Source organism: Grampus griseus (genome assembly GCF_964374135.1).
Source record: "Grampus griseus genome assembly, chromosome: 2".
In the NCBI taxonomy this organism is placed as follows: domain Eukaryota; kingdom Metazoa; phylum Chordata; class Mammalia; order Artiodactyla; family Delphinidae; genus Grampus; species Grampus griseus.
The window spans coordinates 118,770,479-118,795,762 of NC_139018.1; the positions used below are offsets into that span (position 1 = coordinate 118,770,479).

Consider the following 25,284-nt stretch of genomic DNA (forward strand, 5'->3'; position numbering starts at 1 on the left):
TGAGAGTTTACAGTGCTTATAACATGGTATCCAAGGCTACCTTGAAGATTTAAATCAAAATATGAAAACCTGCTCAGGGTCTTATACTCATTTTCTCTGCCATCATACTCTCACCTTTCCCCATCTCCAATTCTGTTCTAGTTTAAGGGTCACGTGGAAACTGATGGCAGCAATTGCTCCAGCTAATCCTGTGAATGGACAGTACTGTCCTCTAGATCTATTTTGTGTCACAAGGACTAGATTGATGTTTGTGAACATAGGATAATACCAGCCTTAGGAGTGGTTTGTTTTTCTTCCCCTTAGGTGCTCTATGAAGCAGTTTCTAATACAATAATGAAAGTAACTTTTGTTTAAAAATATTTAGGAAAACGAAATATTATAGTCTAATACATTCATGCCATTCTTCTCTTTCATTTTGTATCCAAGGCTTCAGCGATTAGCCAAAGATCTTCTAAAACAACTACAAGTACAAGACAGTGGCTCATGGGCAAACAATAAGGTTTCTGCTTTAGATCGTACCCTTGGTGAGGTCGCTAGAATATTGGAAAAAGAGGTATGTAACTAATCTCTGGCCTCTGGCCTTAATCTTTATGTTTCTTTCTTATTATGATGGGCCCTGGGGCTGTAAGGCAGACTCTCAGTATATGTGTTTCTTCGGTGTTTCCAAAAGCTGGTCAACCATTGGTGGATATTTTTTCTTTTTGTTCTTAAGGATATCGAAGTTGTTTTTAGTTGTTTCAATTGACGTCCTCTATGGCAAAAATATATTCTTTAGGTCATGGTTTTCTCAGTCATATTTCCTCCCACACAAACAACATGAAATTATTTTAAATGAAATCAGAGTAGTAAAGATACACAGTTTTATGGCAGAAAATATAAAACTTTGAATTATAAAGCTCATATATCACAGATTTTCACAAAATACCAACTTCCTTCCTGTTTCCAATGGAAGATTTGGTAGTTTTCTTTAATGACTTAGAGTTATTAAATGTTTCAGTGACAGTTTTAAAAATCCTTAATGATTTTTAAAGTATTTATTATTCACTATAGAAAAATTTAAATGTACAAAGAAGAAACAAAACTCCCTGTAATACCCACTATTGACATTTTATTGTATTTTTTCTAATCCTTTTACTGTACATTTTTTACATTATTTTATCTAACTCATTTTATCATAAATTTTTTCTCATATATTTTAAAATTCTTTTTTACTGAATGAACATATCACAATTTACACAATTTATATCACTTAGGTGGTTTCTAATTTTTCTACTTAAGGTAATGACTATCTTTGTTTATGAGCTGCATTTTTTTGTTTTCTGGGTTTAAAATGTATTATATAATATTTTATATATACAAAAGAATGTAGTGATAAAAATTACATAAATACGTGAACAGCTGCAACCTCATGACCAACCTAAGAACTAGATTGATCCCAGTACATTTATGGTTCCCACTGTGTTCCTTCCTCACCCTATCCCCTTGCCTCTGCTCCCTCTGAGGGAAGTACTGTACAGAATTAAAGGGGTATCCTTTCTTTGTTTTTTAAAAATAGTGTTATTGCTTTATCACATAAATATATATTTAAATAATATATTATTTAGTTTTGCTTGTGTTTAACCTTTATAAAATATCACACTGCAGACTTAACGTGATTTTTTTCAATCAAAATTATGGGTCTAAGTTTTATTTAAGCTTGTAAATGTAGCTGTTTTTCATTTATTTTCTCTGTTGTATAGTGAGTACTACATTGTGTTAGTAGTACATTTTTTTATATTGTTCTCCTGACAGTAGATGTTCATTTTTGGGATTGGATGTTTGTGGGGGGGCGGTGGGGAGAGGTAGAGAGAGAAGGGGCAATTCTGCTCAAACAATTCTTGTATCAGAGCAAGTGAACAAGAATTTCTCTAAAGCAGGGAGCCTCAGACTTTAGTCTGCATCAGAATCACCTAGAGGACTTGTTAAAACACCTTGGATTTCTCATTCAGTTGGTCTGGAGTGGGTCCCAAGAATTTGTATTTCTAATATGTTCCCAAGTGACACTGATGCTGCTGGTCCAGGGACTATACTTTGAGAATCAGTGTTCTACTCTAGGGGATATGCCTCATGGGTGGAATTACCAGGTTTTCAGTCATATAAATGATCAGCTTTACAAGATAGTGCTCAGCTGCATTTTGGCATCAGAAAATACAATCCTCTATAGGAACTGAGAGCAGCATATTCACTGTGATATCATGGCAGAGCCACATAGAGTCAGTTCTTTTGTATAACATGTCCCTTTCAGAGTATGAGAGAGTTCAGAAGCTGTTAGTTGTCCAACATGTACTAGGTGGAGTGTTTGGAGGTTTTATATACCTTGGAAAAATCTCTAATTATTTTAAAATTAGCAGATACTGATTTTTTTTTTATAAAGGGTACTTATACTTTGAACTAAAAGGCATTTGCTTGAAGATACCACCATGTATACCGTATCTCATGAATACTGTTTCAGACTGAAGTAATCACAAAATTTTTGAGGAAAAAGTAAAATGATCTGTATAAGAAAGGTATTCAGTATGGTATTTCAGTATGAAAATCTAAGTAAAGTTATTTCATTCACAAAGGGGCAATTTACTGGAATACCACTGATCCCTTATAATTTGAGGGAGAAAAATGTTGTCTGGCTCCCAGCCTAAATGATCTGTGTCAGGAACCTTGCTGCAAAGCTGTCCTCAGAGTATACACTGCAGGACCACCTAAGAGTCTAAACTTACCTACAATAAGATCCTTTTGCAACTTTTATAACTAAAATCCTTTTTACCTAGCCAAGACAGACTAACTTTATGTGAACTTCTGTTCATAGAGTTATACGGACATTTCAGTGTAATTCAGCTGATGGTATTTATGATTTCAGTCTAGGAATTATAAATAACCATTCCTTTTTGTTTGGAAAACTGCCTGGAGTAACAAAATCATTAACACCAAAGCCAAGTACCCAGTGAAGGATTTGAAGACAACCTAGAAGTGATGGGGGTGGGGGTGGGGGACTGGTAGAACTTGGGCAGGCACTCACTGAGGAATGGTGAGAGATTAATCTTGAGGTCTTTGTCCTCTAATTTAGACCTCAACACACTGATGCTTTCTGTTACTGCTTTGACACAGTTTCCTTAGGTAATTTTTCTGAAGTTCTGAGAAATGTTTTTAGGACTAACAGGTTAAATGTGTGATGCACAAAAATGCTCTTGTCACAAAAGAGGTTTGGAAACTGAGGAGACCTGGGTTTTGGAATACTTACTGTGTGTCTCACGTCCCTTCTGGCTTTTTGGGTTCTCTGATTCTGTTCAGAAATAAAACGTTTGTAAGCTTTCTTGCATGTATTATGCTTTTTAACAAACCGCAGCCACTTCTGTAAGAAATATGGTGATCTAGGGGACTTGCACCAACTCTACCATCAAAAACATCTAAAAATTCTGGAAAAAATTTAAAAGTAATTTTCTTAAAAGCATCAAAGAGCTAAGGAGAAATAAAGAGTTATCAGGCCAAAGAAAAAGCAAGAGTTTAGACAGTTTTGCCTATAACTGAATGCCCCAAGAGTATTTGCCAGGCTGGCAAATGTGAATTACGATTTTGCAGGCCTCATGGGGTAGGGAGACAAAAGTAAAAGCCTAAGGGCTACCTAAGGTATGAAGTCTAATAGGAGATTTTCCCTTCACCAAAATCACCATAGCCTGCTCCCCGACGTAATGGTGAACCCTCTCACCTGACCTCAGAGACTGCAAAGAAAGTGTCTCGGTATAGTGCAGAAGTTATAACCATAATCCAGCCCTGGAGTAGATTTGCAGTCCAAGTTCACATTACCTGTATTATATCAAATGGTGAAGTGAGTTTAAAATAGTCCCAGATTGGTTAGTAGCATCCCCTAGAAACCTGGCAGAAGGAAATGCGAGTCCTAAGTGGAAGAAGACACCTTTATCCTAGGCCTCAGGTAATTTTTGTCAAGTAATTTTATAAGAACGAATAGCTGCAGTCAAAAAACAAGCACAAAAGTGGATAAGTCATTATGAGTAAGAGCAAGCAGAAACTAGAACTGCAAGGCTTTGTAAATACCAGTCACAGATCATAAAACTGTTCTTTTACGTGTTAAGGAAACAAAAGATAAGCTTGAAAATATTTAGTTATAGACCTAACAGCAATGACAGAGGAGGTAACTCAGAATAGTCCTCTCACTGATGACAATGAATAAAGCTAGACAAAATACAAACTGGAACTGAATTGCTAATAAAGTAGTGAAGAATTACTGGTCTAAGATCTGGGAACATGGCAGGCATTTTGGGGCTGGGTACAATTGGTGATCCAAAAGGGGTGGATGAGAAGCTGAGTAGTACTTTTGATATTATTGCAGAACTGGTGGGGAAAAATTGTTGGAGTCTAGAACTGTAAGTCGTAGGACAGTGGCCAAAAACCCATGTTTTGGGTTGGGACCTTAACAGGAAGTATAAACAGGAAGTATGCCAGTCGTTGCACAGACAGCAGATAAACGGCAAATCATCTGGGTAGCTGGGAAAATCCCATCATTGGAAAAAGCAGTAAAGTGATCTTGAATTGCTAATACCCCCAGGTACCTAACAAAAGCAAATGGATAGTCTACTCTGGAGGAAGATAATAATCAACCTAAGTCTCAAATTACTTCAACAAAATAATTTTCAAATATACTGTCTGACAGAGAAAGATAATTAGGCGTATAAAAGGCAAGACAACATGGATAAAAATCAATAGAAACAGGCCAATAGAAGCTCTAGAACTATGCCTATTATGTTCAACGATATAAGTATTAATTATTTTTTTAAAGGTACAGCACATTTGAAAGAAAATAGAAGTTTTGGAACTGAATATTTTAGTAATTAAAATCAAGAAAACTGTACGTGAGATAACAGCAGAATAAACCAGCTGGACAGGGAATTAGTATACTGTAAGGTAGGTCATAAGAAAGAATCCAGACTGAAACATGGAGAGAAGATGACATGGAAAACCCAGAGAAGAGTGTAAGAGGCATATAATATGTAGTGAAAATGCCTAATGTATGTATAGTTATTCAGAAGTAGAGTAGAGGAGTAGAAACATTATTTGAAGTCATCATCATTTAGCACTTTCTAAAACTTCTAAATCAACCCACAGATTCATGAAGCCAAATGAAGCTCAAGCCAGGTAAATAAAGAGAAATACACACCTACAGACATCATAGTGAAATTGGAGAAAATCGTATTACAAGCCGATCTCATTCATGAACTTGGATTCAGATTTCCTAAACAAAATTTTGGCAAACCGAATCATGCAATGTATTAAAAGAATAATATATAACAACAAAGTTGGATTTATTCAGGATATTCAAGTTCGGTTTAATGTTGGAAAATCAATCATAGCTTATATTAATAGAAGAAAAAAGAAAAAAAAATGATCATCTCGAAAGATGCAGTAAAAACATTTGGTAAATTCAGCAGCCAAACAATTCATGATGGTAAACCAGGAATAGAATGGAATTTCCTTAATCTGACAAATTGTATCTACAAAAAAAAAAAAAACATAGCTAACATCATAAGCTAATAAATAAGTTTAACAAGGCCACTAGATACAAGGAGAGTATAAAAAAAATCAATTGTATTTATGATATCAAAATATTATATAGGAATAAATCTATCATGTTCATGGATTAGATTATTCATATCTCTTGCTTAAAGCTGCAGTAATTAAGAAAGTGTGCTGTTGGAGGAAAGATGGAGAAAAAGAAAAATGGAACACAATTAAAAACATAAATAGTCCTATTCAAATGTGTATGCTTGTTTATGTATGTATGGAAAAAGGAGGCACTGTAAAGCATTAGGGGAAAGTATGGTCTATTTTGTGAATGATGCTGTAATGATTAAATATCCTCATTTTTAAAAAATGAAACTTGACCTTACCTCACATCATAAACAAAGAATTAATTCCAGATTGACCTAAATGTAAAAAGAAAAGAAAAGCCTTTCGGAAATAAGAGAAGAATATCTTCTTGACTTTGGGGTTTTGCCTGGACAAAAAAAGACATTAACCATAAAGGGAAGTGTTGATAAATTTGCATTAAAATAGGAACTTCTATTCCTCAAAAGACACCAGAAAAAAGAGTAGAAAGACAAGAGAACAGAATGGGAGAAGATCTTTATATGTACAACCCATGAAGAAGGATATCCAGAGTATATAAGGAATTCCTACAAATTAATGAGGGAAAAAAAAAAAAAACCTACCAACAACCCAGTAGGAAAATGATCAAGAGAATAGGCATTCCAAAAGGAGGAACTTACTCCCAATGCAGGGGACACAGGTTTGATCCCTGGTCGGGGAACTAAGATCCCACATGACACACAGTGCAGCGGAAAAAAAACAAACCAAAACGAAACCAAAAGGAGAAACTTAATTAGCCAATAAATAGATGCAAAGATAGTCAATCTCTTTATTAATCAGGAAAATCCAAATAAAAAACGCAGTGTGGTACTGTGATTCACCTATCACAATGGCAAAAATTAAACACTGAAAATACCAAGTATCTGCAAAGATCTAGAGCAATGGGAATGCTCATACACTGTTTGTGATAATATAAGTTGGTACTCCAAGTTTATTTTTTTTCATTAATTTTTATTGGAGTATAGTTGATTTACAGTGTTGTGTTAGTTTCTGCTGTACAGCAAAGTGAATCAGTTATACATATGCATATATCCACTCTTTTTTAGATTCTTTTCCCATATAGTTCATTATAGTATTGAGTAGAGTTTCCCTGTGCTATACAGTAGGTTCTTATTAGTTATCTATTTTATCAATATATATAGTAGTGTGTATATGTCAATCCCAATCTCCCAATTTATCCACCCCTCCACTTTCCCCTTTGGTAACCATAAGTTTGTTTTCTATATCTGTGACTCTGTTTCTGTTTTGTAGATAAGTTCATTTGTACCAGTTTTTTAGACTCCACATGTAAGCGATATCATATGATATTTGTCTCTGTCTGACTTACTTCACTCAGTATGACAATCTCTAGGTCCATCCATGTTGCTGAAAATGGCATTATTTTGTTCTTTTTTATGGCTGAGTAATATTCCATCGTATATATGTACCACATCTTCTTTATCCATTCATCCGTTGATGGACATTTAACTTGCTTCCATGTCCTGGCTATTGTAAGTAGTGCTGCAGTGAACCTTGGGGTGTACGTATCTTTTTGAATTATGGTTTTCTCTGATGTATGCCCAGGATCAATTAAAGTTGAAGGCATGCATATCATATTTTACTTCTAGGTTTCTACCCTAGAGAAATTAATGCATATATGCACCAGGAGACACGTACACAAATGTTCAATAGCAGCATTGTTTATAATTACCAAATATGGAAGATAACCCAAGTATCCATCAACAGCTGAATATATTAATTATGGTATGTTCATGTAATGGAATATTGTTCAACAGTAAAAATGAATGGGGAGACGCAAGAGGGAGGAGATATGGGGATATATGCATATGTATAGCTGATTCACTTTGTTATAAAGCAGAAACTAACACACCACTGTCAAGCAATTATACTCCAATAAGGATGTTTAAAAAAAAATGAATGAACTACAGTTATGGGTAACAACATGGGTGTATCTCACAATGTGTAGTCACAAGTCGCCAACATATATTTATATACTGTTACATTTCCAGTTACATAAACTTTAAGGATAGACAAAGGTAACATTATTCTTTTAGACTGTATACATAGGTGGTAAAACTATAAAGAAGATACGGAAAATATTTCTGGTCAAAATCAGGATAATGATTATCCAAAGAGGAGGGTGAATGGTATGATCAGGAAGATTTACCTAAGTGGCTTCTTGAGTGCTTCTAGTCTTCTTTTTTCTTGACCAGATGGTGATGTTATGTTCAAATTATAACTATTCTTTAAAATTGTACTAAATGTTTTCTTTTTTTTCTGTCTTAATGTATGTTTATGTTTCACAATATAATTAAAGTTCAAGTTAAAATAAATTGCTCCAAAGACACTTCTGTTGCAGAAATGTTTAATTATTTCAAATAAGAGTTTCTAAAACATTCTCATATATGCAAAGGCACTTTCATCATACTTGCCATTGTATTAAATTGGTTCTAAGTAAATGTGATTTGTATTTTTATTGACTTTCTCATTACTCTGCCATAATGAACATTACATTTAAGTTTGGATAGTAGCAGCATCCCACAAGCTTTCTGTGGTTTATCAGTAACATGAGACATTTGTATGCTGTTACTATAAGTAAACACTTTAAGCAAATGGATTGGACGTGGATTTTGTCCAGTTGCCTTTCCTGACTTTTTTAGAATCCTGCCAAATTTAAATAGGAATTCAGCTGTGAATCTCTTGAACCTGAATAAGTAAACCACGTAGCTGACAGCATTCATAATTTAACTGAATTGAGATGTCAAATCACAATTGACTTTGTCATACCTATAGCAAACCCCATCTTACTTTGGTGTTTTTGAAATTTATCTTGCAAAATTCCACCAACAAAAAACTGTGGAAGGTAGAAAGGTAGAAACCCTTCCTCACCCCACTCCCCTTTTTTCTGCTTTTTGTGGCTATTTAACACATGCCTAGAGAAGATAAACCACTAATCCCTAAGAACTTTTTCAACCTAATTGTGTTCAGAAAATTGTGTCCAGGTCCTGGTAGACACTGTCTATCCTCCAAACCTCATGGTTGCATTAGGTTTTACTTCTCTTATTTTCAGCTGGAACTCTTCAGTTTGAGAGGAACTGGAAAACATTCAGTCGTAGGATCGTCTTATTTTGATCCCCTCACTTACTGTGTTCTCAATTTATGTAGTTGTTTCCTCGTAGCAGCTGACAAGTAACTGTATAGCTTGTATGACACCCATATCTTATCAGAAGGTGACAAGTGTATCGTATGGCCCAAAGTAAAATGAAAATGTTTCTGATACTTCTTCAACTAGCTTGCATTAGACAATTAATATAAGGAAAATGGAATTGTTATTTTAAGAATCATACAGAAATTTAATATGTATATGGTTTGTATTTTTTAAAAAGAAACAGTGAAGGAAAAGAAAGGAGGAAGTGTTTGTGTATTTTGTTTTAGATGTGGTTATATAGGTGTGTCCAATTGCCAAAAGTCATCAAACCAAATACTTAAATCTGTGCATTTTATGTAAACTATGTCTCAGTAAAAAACAAAAAAAATTAGATAATCATGATTCCAAAATAGCTTATATTATTTTTCAGATGTTGAGGCTTGCCTTTATAAAAACACACTATTTTAGTCATCTCGTGTGAAATCACTTATTGTGGCTTCTTTTTGAAGAGTGCTCTTTTAAAAGCAAATAAATTTGTTATAAAAACTCAGTGATGAATATTTGTACTGCTAGCTTATAGTAACGTTTTTTTACACAACTTGTGATATTTTCTGATTATGCACATTAACTCTTTGTAAACTCTTTTAAAATTCTTTTTAAAAAACCTCGTCTTAAAAAAAAACCTCATGTAATACAACACACAGAAATTTGTGTAAAACACACTTGCACAGAAAAATGAATAATTATAACAGCAAGAAACCCTGGTGACTACTTGTTCGAGAAATAGAACATTGCCAGCATCTTGAACCCTGCAACCCACCTACATTTATTTTGCCAATCATGCATTTCTTTTAATATTTGGATAAATTATTACTTTGACTTTTTGGAAACCACTTTTTAAAAATTTTCTGTATGGTTTTACTCCCTAAGGATCCATTCCTAAATAATATATGTTAGTTTAAACATGTCTAGTTTTGAACTTTATATAAATGGAATGCTACTCTCTGTATTTTTGTGTCTTGGTGTCTATCAGGTTTATGTATTTAAGAATTTATGTTGTGTAGAGGGTTTTTTCCATTGCTGTATGTACTGTGTCATTATATAAATTTGCCACAGTAGCACTTACCCATTTCACCATTGATGGAAATTTGGGTTGTTTTTATAAAAAATGTACTTCTAAACATGTATTCTTGTACTCATGTGCAAGAATTTCCCTAAGGAGTGGAATTCCTGGGTTATAGGGTATGTGTACCTTTAACTTTTCTTGATAATGCTGTATTGTTTTCCAGATAAGTTGTACCAAGCCACTCTACTGACAGCAGAGTATAAAAGTCCTGTTTCTTTCTCCTTTTCTAACACTTGATGTTATCAGACTTTTTAATTTTTGCCAATCTTGTGGGTATGTAGTAGTATGCTTGCTGTAGTTTAATGTGCATCTCTATTGGCAGGTAGGTTTGGGCACCTATTCATATTGCTTGGCCATTTGAATTCTCTTGTGACATGCCTGTTCAAATCTTTTGCTCACTTTTCTGCTGATTTGTAAGAATTCTTTCTACGTTCTGGATACCAGTTCTATGTTTTTGAAGTGTATTAAAGATACCTATTTCTATTACTCAGCTGTCTTTTTACTCTCTTTTGGTTCTTTTGATGAACAGTTCTTTTTTTAAAAACTTAAGTATAGTTTATATACAATATTATATAAGTTACAAGTGTACAATATAGTGATTCACAATTTTTAAAGGTTATACTCAATTTATAGTTATTATAAAATATTGGCTATATTCCCTGTGTTGTACAATATATACTTGTAGCTTATTTTATACATAATAGCATGTACCTCTTAATCTACTACCACAATATGGTAGTGTCCCCCCGGTAACCACTGGTTTGTTCTCTATATCTGTGAGTCTGTTTCTTTTTTGTTTTGTTCACTAGTTTGTTGTATTTTCTAGATTCCACATATAAGTGGTATCATATAGTATTTCTTAATTTTAGTGTGCAAAGAGTTATCAGTATTCTATGGTTAATAGTTTTTGCTCTTTATAAACTATTGTCCCATTCCTGAGTCAAGAAGTCTTTTTCTGTATTTTATTCTTGAAGTTTTATAGTTTTGCCTTTACTTTTAGTTTATTATCTGCCTGGAATTAATTTTTCTGCTTATTGTAAGGTTTAATTTCATTTTTTTTTCCATCTGGGTGCTTAATTTTTTGAGCACCATTTATTGAAAAGACTAGTTTCCCCTACTGTTCTTTGGTGCCTCATCTGTCGTAAATCAAAGTTTTGTAGATATGTGAGTTTCTTCTAGCTTCTCTGTTTTAATTTATTCTCTCCCCAGTTGTCTCTGATACACTCTTAAAACTATCCATGAGATTCTTAATTTTAACCACAGTATTCAATTTTCTATGTCTAGAAAGCCTGTTTGCTCTTTTTCACACCTGCTATGACCTTTTTTTATAATTGCATGTTCTTTGCAGATATTTTCAAGCTTATTTTTTATTTATACACAGAAAACATTTTACAATCGGTGTCTAATAACCTTAATATCTCACATCTTTCAGTGTGTGTTTTTACACGTTCTTTCTTGTGATGTCTTGTTTCCTTTTTAACCTGTTTATTTTTCATTACATGCTGATAATTGTAATTGTTGAGAACTTTTGCATCTATACTCATAGGGGGTACTAGTCTAGAATTTCTTCTGATATCTTTGTCTAGCTGTATTATCAGGATGATACAGGCCTCATAGAATGAGATAAGAAGTGTTCTCTCTACTTCTGTGTTTTGGAATAATTTGAGAAGGATTGGTATTAATTCTTTAAATGTTTGGTAGAATTGACCAGTGAAACCATCTGGTTCGAGGCTTTTCTTTGTTGAGAGGTTTTTGATTACTGATTCAGTCTCTTTGCTTGTTAACAAATATATTCCAGTTTTCTATTCCTTCTTAACTCAGTTTTAGTAGTTTGCATGTTTCTAGGAATTTGTCCATTTCATCTAGGTTATCTAACTTGCTGGCATATAATTGATCATAGTATGCTGTCATAATCCTTTCTATTTCTGTAAGGTCAATAGTAACATCCCCACTTTCATTTCTGATTTTAGTCATTTGAATCTTCTCTTTTTTCTTTAGTCTAGCTAAAGGTTTGTCAATGTTTTTGATCTTTTCAAAGAACCAACTTTGATTTCATTGATTTTTCTCTTTTGCTTTTCTGTTCTCTATTTTGTTTATCACCACTCTAATCTTTATTTCTTTTAGTTTTGGGTTAGCTTTGAGCTTAGTTTGGTCTTCTACTTCCTTAAAGTGTAAAGTTAAGTTATTGATTTGAGATCTTTGTTCTTTTTAAAGCAGATATTTACATCTATAAATTTTCCTCTGAGCACTGCTTTCAGTGAATCCCATAAGTTTTGTTATATTGTGTTTTAATTTTCACTTATTTCAAAGTATTTTCTAATTTCCCTTGTGATTTCTTCTTTGACCCATTGGTTGTGCAAGAATGTATTGTTTAATTTCCACATATTTGTGAGTTTTCCAGACTTTCTTCTGTTACTGATTTCTAATTTCATTCTTTTATGGTTAGAGAAGATACTTTGTATAATTTCAGTCTTTTAAAATTTATTTACATGTGTTTTGTGGTCATTGTATTTGAACAATTTTTAAGAATAATTGAAAACCTAATATGATGATGCCTTCCTCTGGAAATATTTTCATTTATTTTTGGTAGGTGCTAAGAGTACTAATGTTTCTGGAACCATGTTAATTCAAGTTCAAGGTCTAAGGTTCTCCAGGCCACTTGGGTGTCCTAAACATGCTGCAAGTATGTGGATTGGCTGGCTGACTTCTATTTCAGGCTTATCATGAGGATGAAACTTTTCAATCTTTTTTGGAATGGTTTAATTTGTGTCATTTTGTAACTGTTTCTCATGGATCAGCAAAAGCAGCTTTGAGGGCTGTGCTTCTGTCTCTTGGTTTTTACCTTCTCCTGGATTTTTGACTTGCAGTTCTCTCTCTGGTAGCTTTAATTTGTTTAGAATAATAAAAATGTTTTATTCAGCTTTTTTGGTTGTTTTCAGCAGGAGAGCTTATCTTAATTGCTTAGTTTCCCATTTTTGAATGAGGTACCTTCTAGTATCATTTTAAATCATACTTTTAATATAAATTAAGACTGGAAGGATATTAATGTCTGTAACAGCAGCATTTTGAGAAATGGCTGTTAGAGTTGTTAGCTAGTTGTGTAACTGAGGATCAACCTGTTTCATATCAAACCATGTTGCAAATCTTGGAAAACAGCTGTGTGTCATCTTCTACTTAGAAAAGTATCACATGTAGAGGATTTAGTTTAAAAAGAGAATGTCTGTCTGTGTTGACTGAACAGTGCAGGTCCTCATTCAGAAAAGTATTCAGTTCACTGACCAGAACTATAGGACATTAGACTTATTTATAACTGAATCCCAGCTACACACCTTTTGGTGGTTATTTTTCATTTCTTCTTAGAAGTAGAGAGATTATGGTGTGCTTAAAGAGAGCTAAGCATGAGAAAGCAAAACCAAGTTCACTACTCATCTAGCTAGGTGAATGCCGATATACTGTCGTTAATCACCTTTCCCTAGAACATTGCTAAGGGGGGCTTCTCAAAGCTATTAGATACAAAAGTACACTTCCCTGGAGTGTCAGTTTTATGCAAATATTAGCGACAAAAAAAATTGTTAAAAAATTTTTTACACTCAGGTTTTTGTGAAAAAGACTATTTTAGTATTATCTCTTGAATAAATACTTTGTGGCAAATAATTGATAAATTTTAACCAAAGCATGTCAATTATTGTATTAGGCAAGAAATGTCATGAAAATGATGTTTGAGAACCAGAAGTAGGACCATGAATTATTTAATCTTCATTTACATTGCTAAAAATGACAATGCTACTGATAATATTAAGAACAAATTGTTAGAGTTATTTCTTCACTAATAAAGTTCTTGTTGAGTACATTGTTGTTATGATTTAAAATAAATAAGTAAATAGACAATGCTGTATAAGAGATCCTTTCAGCCCAGCACATGATATGAGTGATTTTACCTGTCAGTAAGATGTGCTTTTTGAAGTTTCTTCCCATAGCAGCCTGACGGTATTCCATCATGCTACCTCTCTGGCAATATTCTACTCTTGGGCTCACCTTAGTTATTGACTGCTGGATGCAGTGAGTAAACACTTACTGTTTTTAACCACATTTATATAAGTCTGGGTTCTCGGAAATAGTGACACTAAAAAATGAGAAATTGCCTGTATAAGGACCTTGATGCTAGCTGTCTTCAGTTCAGCTCATTTTTTTTACATTAATAGACTCCATGGCAGATACCTTGTGTATGAAGTAAGGCAAGTAGAAAACTATTTTCCTCCTCAGTAGTATGTCACATAAAACTATTTTCTGGTTAAAATAAACATAGATGATATCATGGAAAGGAATGCAACATTTTTTTATTTTTGAAACAAGATACTCATGAAGGTGCTTCTTGCTGTTACTAGGTGTATACCCCCCATGTCCCTGGAAATTCACTTTTTTTCTGACATTAGAGATACTTAAATGGACATTTGGAGAAACTCTGCCTTAGAATAAATTAAATCATCTATGTTGTCCTCTATTCCATTCTCAGGAACTATGAAGAAATAGAGGATTGTTGAAAGTTGCACGTGATGTTGGTCAAAATTGCACCAGCAATGGGCAGATATTAAGGAAGCAGATGAGAGCAATGTTAAAAGCATGGGCCTAGAACCTGCTACCTATTTATTTTGTGAACCTGGACAAATTAATTAATCTATCTGGGCTTCAGTCTTTCCTATCAGTAAAGTGTATGATGTTGACACGTCCCAAAGGATTGTGTGACTATTAAATGAAATAATTTATGTTAAATTCATGGCAATAATTAGGCAGTCGGCAGATGTTGATACAATGTAATGCAGCTATTAAGACCACAGGCTTTGTAGTTATGGGCCTGAATTCAAATTCCAGATCAGCCATGCAGTAGCTCTGTGAGATTAGCCAGATTATTAACCTTTGTAGGAAACTTCACTTTTCTTTTTTTTAATTAATCTTTTTTTTAATATATCTATTTTTTATTATTTATTTGGTTGCACCAGGTCTTAGTTTTGGCAGGTGGGCTCCTTAGTTGCAGCTCGCCGGCTCCTTAGTTGCAGCATGCAGGCTCCTTAGTTGTGGCATGCGAACTCTTAGTTGCAGCATGCATGTGGGATCTAGTTCCCTGAGCAGGGATTGAACCCTGGCCCCTGCATTGGGAGCGTGGAGTCTTAACCACTGCGCCACCAGGGAAGTACCAGAAACTTCACTTTTCTCCTTTGAAAAATATGGGTAGGATTGCATATCTAACTCTTTCAGTTGTGAGAATTAAAATTTAGTAGCAACATAATCAACTATTATTTATTACAGAAATGAAAGGATTGATATAACATCTAAAAATAAATTAATATAAACCATCATTTTAAAATTAAAGGGGAAAAACAGTATTAGTAGAAACAGAAAAGGCATAAATTAAAATTCAACACTTACTCCTAATTTTTAACAATTTTAAAGATTTAATTTTAAGAAGAAGAGGCTAGTTTAGGGTGGTTACCAAAAACCTGCAAAAAACATCGTATTTAATAATGAAACATTGATTCACTGTCCTCAAGGTCCTGGACGATATATTTTCTTGTTCAATATAACAAGAAAAAGCAGTGCTGATTACTGGCTGATATGCACCAGTACAGCCAAATGGATTGTTTAAAGCCATTGCTTCCTTTTGATTGGTTGATATCTGTGAAGTATGTTGCTAACATATCTGAACATCATGCCTGAATAAAAGATAAGCAGTAAAGAAACAAAGTTGTGTATATTTGCTGATAAGGTGCTTGTCTATGTTGAGAATCCAGGAAAATTCACAAATTCTTAAAACCAAAAAGACGATAAAGATTCCTGGTTACAGGATCCATTTACCAAATTAAGTTGTGTTCTTAGACACCAGTGACCAAAAACTACAAATGTAAAAAAGAAAAGCTTTAATCTCATTCTTAATAACAACAGAAACCATTATATGCCTAGGAATAACCTTTTTTAAAAAAATAAGACTTTTAGGGATAAAATTATGAGATTCTATGGAAAGAGTATTTCAACAAATGGAAATACTTGATGTTTGTGATTGTGAAGACTTATAAAGTGTCAATTCTCTACAAATTAAAACATAAATTAAATTCAGTTAAAACTGCAATTAACTTTTTCATGGAATATTACAAGATAATTCTAAAAGTCTTTAGAAAAATAAAGTTGAGAATAACTAAACCAATTTTAAATAAGAAATAAATGAGAGTTGGTGATATCATCAACATGGTGGGTTAAATATTTCCTATAGTCTTCCCCCTGCCCAAGAACACCAATTTAGACCCAGGGGAAGTTCCATCACACTGTTGGAGCAAAAAATTTTGAGATTGGATACACTGAAGAGGATAAGAGGACGTGTCACCTCTACCCCAAGGAGGCACAGCACAGTGCCATGAGACACCTTTTAGGCCTGTGATTTCTCCCAAGGAGGAATTGTGAGAGCATATTAGAGTTAGTCTTCCCCAGCTGGGCAGGACGCTGCCAAAGAGACCCACTTCTTTTTAGCCCCATCCTCAATACTGAGGTATGCTGTGTGACTAGGAGTTTGGATATGACTGGGAGAACAGCAGCTAGTGCTCTTGGAGAACATCAAAGGGACATGGATCCTATGAACCACATTGTGGACTCCATCAGGAAGCTCGCCCATGAGGTGCTGAAGACACCTTGCTCTAGAATCCCCTCAACTGGTCCACAAGTACCCCAGCACCTCATCCACACAAACCTACACCCCCTGGCCAGCTCCCAGTGCATGCCTCTAACAGCAGCAAGAAGAAACCTCTGCCAGTGGCTAATGAGCAACACAGAAAGCTGGCCCAACTCTGGGGAATTGAGAGAAATCACCCAAATATGAACATTCAGCACCACCCTAGGGAAAGCAAAAGGGAGGCTGTCAGCACATGACCTGGCTTTGCAGGATCAAGAGAAGACGTATAATCTTAACATTCCCCCAGAAGAGGAGCAAGAAGTATGCAACAAGTGTATTCATAGTTCTGAGAAAACTTAGAATCCCTAACAGGGCTGACCAAATTAATTTTTCTACTGAAGCCAGTCAGTAAAGAGGAGGTGATGGCTTCTTTAAACAAGAAGATAGCAATGCAAGACATGAATGAAATATGATACCATCAAAGGAACACAGTTTTCCAGCAACTGACCCCAAAGAAATGGAGATGTAAGATTTACCTGAGAAAGAATGAAAAAGAGTGAAGAAAAACTAATAAGAACCATGGTCTACCATTAAGAAAAAGTCTGCATTATTGGAGTCCAATTAGGAGAAGGGAGGGAAGGAAAGGGTCTCTTGAGAAAGCTTACTTAAAGAAATAATGCCTGAGAACTTCATAGATATGGGAATCTGGGAAGAGTTTTAGACATCCAAATTCATGAAACTCATAGGTGCCCCCAAAATTGCAATCCCAAATGATCTTCAAGACACATTATAATAAAATTGTCTAAAGTCAAAGACAAAGGGAATTTTTAAAGCAGCTAGAGAAACAAAATTCTTCACATACAAGGGACCCCTCCCCAATAAGGCTATCAGTGCATTTCTTAGCAGAAACCATGTGGGCCAGGAGAGAGTAGGATGATATTTTCAAAGTGCTGAAAGAAAAAACTGCCAACCAAGAATATGTTAGCCAGCAAAGCTATCCTTCAGAAATGAAGGCGAGATAAAGACTTTCCCAGATAAACAAAAGCTGATGGAATTCATCACATTAGCCCTGCCTTATAAGAAGTGCTAAAAGGAGTTTTTTAAGCTGAAATGAAATGATGCTAATTAGTAGCATGAAAATATAAAACTGGTAAAGTTAAGGTCAAATTTGAAATACTCTAATAATGTAATGTGGTGTGTTAGTCACTTAACTCTTGTATAAAGGTTCAAGGACAAGAGTATCAGAAGTAACTATAGCTACAATAGTTTGTTAATTATTACACAATATAAAAAGAGGCAGCAAGTTGCAACATCAAAAAATAAAATGGGAGAAGGGATTAAAAAGGTAGACTTTTGTATGCAATCCAAATTACCAGTTTATAAGAGACTGTTATAAGTTGTTTTATGTAAGCCTCATGGTAACCAAGAAACAAAACCCCCAAAATAGTACATACCAAAAGAGGAAGAAAGGATAAGGGAACTACAAAGTAGCCAGAAGACAGTAAGATGGCTTTAGCAAGTCCTTACCCATCAATGATTATGTTAAATGTAAACTGATTAAATTCTCCAATCAAAATGTATAGAGTGGCTGAATGGATTTTTAAAAAGACCTCAGTATGTGGTGGCCACAAGTGACTCACTTCAGCCTTTAACAACACACATAGACTGAAAGTGAAGGCATGGAAAAAGACATTCCATGCAAATGGAAACCAAAGGACAGCAGGGGTAGCTACATTATTTCAGACAAAATAGACTTTAAGTCAAAAATTATAATGAGAAAAAGAAGGTAATTATATAATAATAAAATTATGAGTCAAATAATCAAGACGCTATAAAAATTGTAAATGTATATACATCGAACATCAGAGCCCCTAAATATATAAAGTACTAACAAATCTGAAGGGAGGTATAGACAACAATACAAGGAAACTTTAATATCCCACTTTCAATAATGGATAGATCATTCAGACAGAAAATCAATAGGGAAACATTGGACTTAAACTATACTTTAGACCAAATGGACTAATAGACACAGAACATTTCATCCAACAGTAGCAGAATACATATTCTTCTCAAGTGCATAGGGAGCATTAACCAGGATAGATCATATGTTATGTCACAAAACAAATCTTAGCAAATTTAAGAAAACTGAAATCATACCAAGTATCTTTTCAGCTGCAGTGGTATGAAACTAGATATCAAGAATAGGAGGAAAACTGGAAAATACACAAGTATGTGGAAATTAAACATCACACTCCTAAACAACCAATATCAAAAGTGAAATTTTAGGGCCACCCTGGTGGCGCAGTGGTTGAGAGTTCGCTTGCCGATGCAGGGGACGTGGGATCGTGCCCCAGTCTGGGAGGATCCCATGTGCCGCAGAGCGGCTGGGCCTGTGAGCTATGGCCGCTGAGCCTGCACGTACGGAGCCTGTGCTCCACAATGGGAGAGGCCACGGCGGTGAGAGGCCCGTGTACTGCAAAAAAAGAAAAAAAAAAGTGAAATTTTAAAAAGATCTTGAACGAAAATAGAAGCATGACATATCATGACTTATGGGGTGCCATGAAAGCAGCTCTAAGAGGAAGTTTATAATGATAAACATCTACATTAAGAAAAAAGAAAGATCTCAACCTAATTTTATACCTCAAGTACCTAGAAAAGGAAGAAGCTAAGCCCAAAGTTAGTAGAAGGTAGGAAATAAAAATGATCAGGCCAGAATACATGAAATAGAGAAAAAAAAATTTAGAAAAGGACAGTTAAATTGAAAGCTGATTTTTGGAAAAGAGAAACAGAACTAACAAATCTTTAGATAGACTAAGAAAAAAAGAAAACTCAAAACTGGAGACATTAGAACTGATAGCACAAAGGATCATGAGAGACTACAGTGAACAATTACACACCTAGAAATTGGACAACTTAGAAGAAATAGCTACATTTCTGGAAATGTACAACCTCCCAAAACTGAATCCTGAAGAAAGAGAAAATCTGAACAGAAAAATAACAAATAAGGATTTGAATCAGTAATCAAATACCTCCCAAAAAAGAAAAGCCCAGGGCCAGATGGTTTCACTAGTCAGTTCTACCAAACACTTAAAGAAGAATTAATTCCAGTTCATCTCAAACTATTCCAGAAAATCAAAGAGGAGTGAATACTGTCTACTCATTTTACAATGCCACCATTACCCTGATATCAAAGCCAAATAAGGACACTACAAGAAAAAAAAGTGTTAAGTCAAAATTCCTGGTGAATGTTGATGTAAAAATTCTCAGCAAAATACTAGGAAAACAAATTCAACAGCACGTTAAAAGGATCATAAATCATGATCAAGTGGGATTTTTTTCCCTAGGATAAAAGAATGATTCAGCATACACAAATCAATAAATGTGATATACCGCATTAATAGAATGAAAGATTAAAATTATGTGATCCTCTCAGTAGATCCAGAAAAAGCATTTAACAAAATTCAACACATTTTCATGATAAAAACTCTCAACAAATCAGTTATGAAAGGAATATACCTCCACATAATAACATCCATATATGAAAAGCCCACAGCTATCAACATACTCAATGAAAGATTGAAAGCTTTCCCTCTAAGACCAGGAATAAGAGAAGGCTGCCTACTGTCACCACTTTTATCCAACATAGTACTGGAAGTCCTAGCCAGAGAAATTAGGCAAGAAAAAGAAATAAAGAATTCAAATCAGAAAGGAAGGAGTAAAATTGTCTCTGTTGGCAGAAGATGTGATCTTATGTATAGAAAATCCCAAAGACTCCACCAAAAAAAGCTGTTAGAACTAATAAACAAAATCTCTAAAGTTGCAGGATACAAAATGAATATGCAAAGATCAGTAGTTTTTCTATACACTAACAAGGAAGTATTTGAAAAAGAAGTAAAACAATCCTATTTACAATAGCATCAAAAACAATAAAATACTTAGGAATAAATTTACCCAAAGAAGTGAAAAGATCTGTACACTGAAAACTGTAAGAAACTGATGAAAGAAATTGAAGAATGCGCAAATAAATGGGGAAAAAATCTCATTCATGGATTGGAAGAATTAATATTGTTAAAAGTGTCCACACTACCCAAAGCCATCTATACATTCAATGCAATCCCTATGTAAAGCTATAGTAATCAAAATAGTTTAGTGCTGGCATAAAAGCAGACACAAAAACCAGTGGAACAGAATCGAGACCCTAAAAATAAACCAACACATAGGGTGAATTAATATTTGACAAGGGAGCCAAGAATAGTCAACAGGGATAGGATAATGTCTTCAAAAAGTGGTGTTGGAGAAACTGGATAATCGTTCAAAAGAATGAAACTGGACTCTTTTCACACTCACAAAAATTAACTCAAAAAAAATTAACTCAAAATGGAATAAAGACTTAAATCTAAGACCTGGAGACATAAAACTCCCAGAAGAAAACAACAAGCAAAAAATTCCTTGGCATTTATCTTGGCAATGATTTTTTTGGATATGACCAAAATCACAAGCAACAAAAGCAAAAATAAACAAGTCAGACTACATCCAACTTAAAAGCTTCTGCATAGCAAAAGAAACAACCAACAAAATGAAAAGGCAGCCTGTGGAATGGGAGAAAATATTTGCAGACCAAATATCTGATAAGGGGTTAATATCTAAGATATATAAGAAACTCCTACAACTCAATAGCAAATAATAATAATAATCTGATTTTAAAATGGGCAAACGGACCTGAATTGACGTTTTTTAAGAACACATAAAAAGGCCTACAGGTTCTTGAAAAGGTGCATCATCATCATCATCATCAGTTAAATGTAATGGAAACCCACAATGAGATATCACCTCACACCTGTTAAAATGGCTATTATCAAAAAGACAGCAATTGGGCTTCCCCGGTGGCGCAGTGGTTGAGAGTCCGCCTGCCGATGCAGGGGACATGGGTTCGTGCCCCAGTCAGGGAAGATCCCACGTGCCGCGGAGCGGCTGGGCCCATGAGCCATGGCCGCTGAGCCTGCGCGTCCGGAGCCTGTGCTCCGCAATGGGAGGGGACCCAGCAGTGAGAAGCCTGCGTACCGCAAAAAAAAAAAAAAAAAAAAAAAGAGCAATTAACAAGGGTTGGCAAGGATGTGGAAAATAGAGAACCTTGTACACTGTTGATGGGAATATAAATCGGTATACCCATTATGGAAAGCAGTGTGGAGGTTCCTCAAAAAATTAAAAATAAAACTACCCATATCATCTCACAATCCCACTTGTGGGTATATAGTCAAATGAAATGAAACCACTATCTTAAAGAGATATCTGCATTCCCATGTTCATTGCAGTATTATTCACAATAGCCAAGACATGGAAACAACCTAAATATCCATCAACAGATTAATGGATAAAGAAAATGTGGTGTGTACATATGCAATGCATATTATTTGGCCATGGGAAGGAAGGAAATCTCCCATTTGTAACAACATGGATAGAGGGCATGCTGTGTGAAATAAGTCAGAGAGAGAATGACAAATACTATATGATCTCATGTATGTAGAATCTAAAAAATCGAACTTATAGAACCAGAGAATAGAATGGTGGTTGCCAGTGTCTGGGGGGTAAGGTAAATGGGAAGCTGTTGGTCAAAGAGTATAAGCTTCTAGTTATAAGATGAATAAGTTCTGGGATCTAATGTATAGTGTGGTGGCTGAAGTTAACGATACTGTATTATATAGTTTAAAGTTACTAAGAGATAGATCTTAAAGGTCCTCAACCCCCCCCCACACACAATGATAAATATGTGAGATAATGAAGGTGTTAATTAACCTTATTATGGTAATCATTTCATAAAATATATGTATATTAAATCAACACATTATTTGATTAAACTTGATACCTTAAACTTGTACAGTGTTATGTGTCAATTATATCTCAATAAAACTGAACGATAAATTTTGAAAAGATAGTCACTGGGAAAAAAAACAAAGAATTAAACGAGACTTTTTTTTTTTTTTTTTTAACATCTTTATTGGGGTATAATTACTTTACAATGGTGTGTTAGTTTCTCCTTTATAACAAAGTGAATCAGTTATACATATACATATGTTCCCATATCTCTTCCCTCTTGCGTCTCCCTCCCTCCCACCCTCCCTATCCCACCCCTCCAGGCGGTCACAAAGCACCGAGCCAATATCCCTGTGCCATGCGGCTGCTTCCCACTAGCTATCTACCTTACTACGTTTGTTAGTGTGTATATGTCCATGACTCTCTCTCGCTCCGTCACAGCTCACCCTTCCCCCTCCCCATAACCTCAAGTCCGTTCAAAACGAGACTTTTTTTAAGCTGTAGTAAATATGTGATGTTGGTGCAAATAGACAAATACATTTGTGGAAAATATTAGCCCAGAAACTGTTTTACATATATAGATGTGTGTGTGTGTGTGTGTATATATATAATACATACATGTACACATATACATGTATATAGAGAGAGGATCTTGGTATTTGACGTAAGTTGCATATTCAATAGTGGAGAAAGAATGAACCCTTCAGTAAATGGGACTGGGACAGTTATTTTTCCATACTAATCAATCAATGAATGGATGTATGTGTAAGTGAATAAGTGATGGAATAAGACCCCTATCTCACAAACTTGAAAATTAATTCCAGGATAAGTTAAAGTCCTATATGTAAAAAGCAGAACTTTTCTAATTTAGAAGAAATACAGTATATCTTTATGATATTAGTTATAACATAATTTAAGATCTCAAAAGCATATATAATTAAGGTAACATGACTGACAACATTGAAGTAAAAAATGTCTTCAAATAGTAACTCAAACAAAGTTATTTGCTTTGAATGAAAAGAAGATATTTGCAACACATATAACCAGAAATTGGACTAGAAAAATATATTAAAGTTATCCTACAAATCAGTAGGAAAAAGTGAACCCATGAGGAGATTGAGTGGAGTCATAAAAAAAGAGAAATCCAGATGGCCATTAAATATTTGGAAAGATGTTCAACCTCATTAATAGATTTCTATAAATTTAAACAAGGCACCATTTCACTCCCAGTCTGGTGAAAACTGAAAATGGAAAATACTAAGTGTTTGAAAGCATATGGTGAAAGGAATCCCTCATATACTGCTGGTGGGAATATTAATTGATATACTACTTTGTAGAGCAGTTTGGCAAGATCTGGTAAAGTAGAAGCTTGCATGCCCTGTTTGACCCCCAAAATTCTATTTCTAGTTTTATACTTTGGAGAAACTCTTATACCTGGGTGCAGTGAGATCTATACAAGGATGTGTGTTCTATCCTCATTTTAATAGCAAAATAACCTGAATGTCATCAGTGGGGGAATGGCACTAGGAGAATGAATGAATTGCAGCTTTGTCGTATAATAGAATACTATGAAGCAGTTTATTGATTCATTTATTTAAGAAACATTAATGAACTTTCAACGTGTACTAAACACTTTGGATACTGAGGATATGATGGTAAGCAACACAGAGTCTTGTAAGTCATCACTTAAGTTGTGGCGGTTAAAATGAATGGAGGCAAAGAGTATGTTCACTTTGTGAAGTCATCAAGCTTTATACTTATAATTTATGCACTTTTCTATATGTATACTTAAGTAAAACATTTACTTTTAAAAATGTAAATGCAATGTTGACCATAAAAGGAAAATTGTAAGAGTCTACATACAGTATGCTTCTGTTTAGGTAACAATTTAAAATGCTCAAAGAAATGTTATGTTGCTAGAGAGGGAGGGAGGGAGGGAGAGAGAGAGAGAAAGGGTTACATAAAAGTGTAAAAGCACTAATAGGAGGTATATATACCAATTCGAGATAGTCATTACCCTTGAGAAAGTTAGGAAGGGAAGGTAACCCTATTTGTTCTGTTTCTTTTTTAAAAATTAAGGCAATTTGAAAAAATAACATTTATTAAATGTAGGCAATGAGCTCATAGATTTTAGTTAGATTATTCTCTATATTTTTGTGTATATTTGAAATATTTTGTAATATTTCATTATTCTGAAAATATGTAAATTGAGGGAAGGAATCAAGTGTTTATCCTGGCTTTTTTATGTAGATATTATCTTAGGGTAACCAAGTAATCAATATTAATAAATTAATGAAGAATGTTGAACATTGAAAATCACTAGTTTTGTAAATCCTCTAATGAAATGAATCTAGATAATAACCACCAGTAGATACTAAAAACAATTAGGTATATAGTTAACTGGTCCTCTATATATAGGGGGACCTTAAGGAGACATAATTCATATACCATACGATTAACTTATTTAAGACATACAATTCAGTGCTCACAGAGCACAGAGAATATATGCTCACAGAGCATATATTCACAGAGATGTGCAACTACCACCACAGTCGGTTTCAGAACTTTTCCATCACCCTCAAAAGAAACCCTGTACCCGTTAGCAATCACTCCCCATTTTCCCCTACCCTTTCCATCCTAGGCAACCACTAATCTATTTTCTGTTTATATAAATTTGCCTATTCTGGAAATTGCATATAAATGGAATCATACAATATGTAGACTTTCGTGACTGGCTTCTTGCACTTAGCATAATATTGTTAAGGCTCATCCATATTGTAGCATATATTAGTACAATATTCTGTCCTCTTTTTATTGCCAAATAATATTGCATTGTACGGATGTACC

General features: G+C 34.4%; 1 protein-coding gene across 3 annotated transcripts in view; it reads left to right on the forward strand.

Annotated features, from left to right (window-relative positions):
- The window catches only part of SCAPER (S-phase cyclin A associated protein in the ER), a 495,909-nt gene that overhangs the window by 268,019 nt on the left and 202,606 nt on the right, over positions 1-25,284 (forward strand). For all 3 annotated transcript variants that reach the window (XM_082647309.1, XM_082647310.1, XM_082647311.1), the window contains exon 23: positions 427-553. In XM_082647309.1, coding sequence (XP_082503435.1) covers positions 427-553 — 127 coding nt within the window. The remainder of the gene's footprint in view (positions 1-426; positions 554-25,284) is intronic.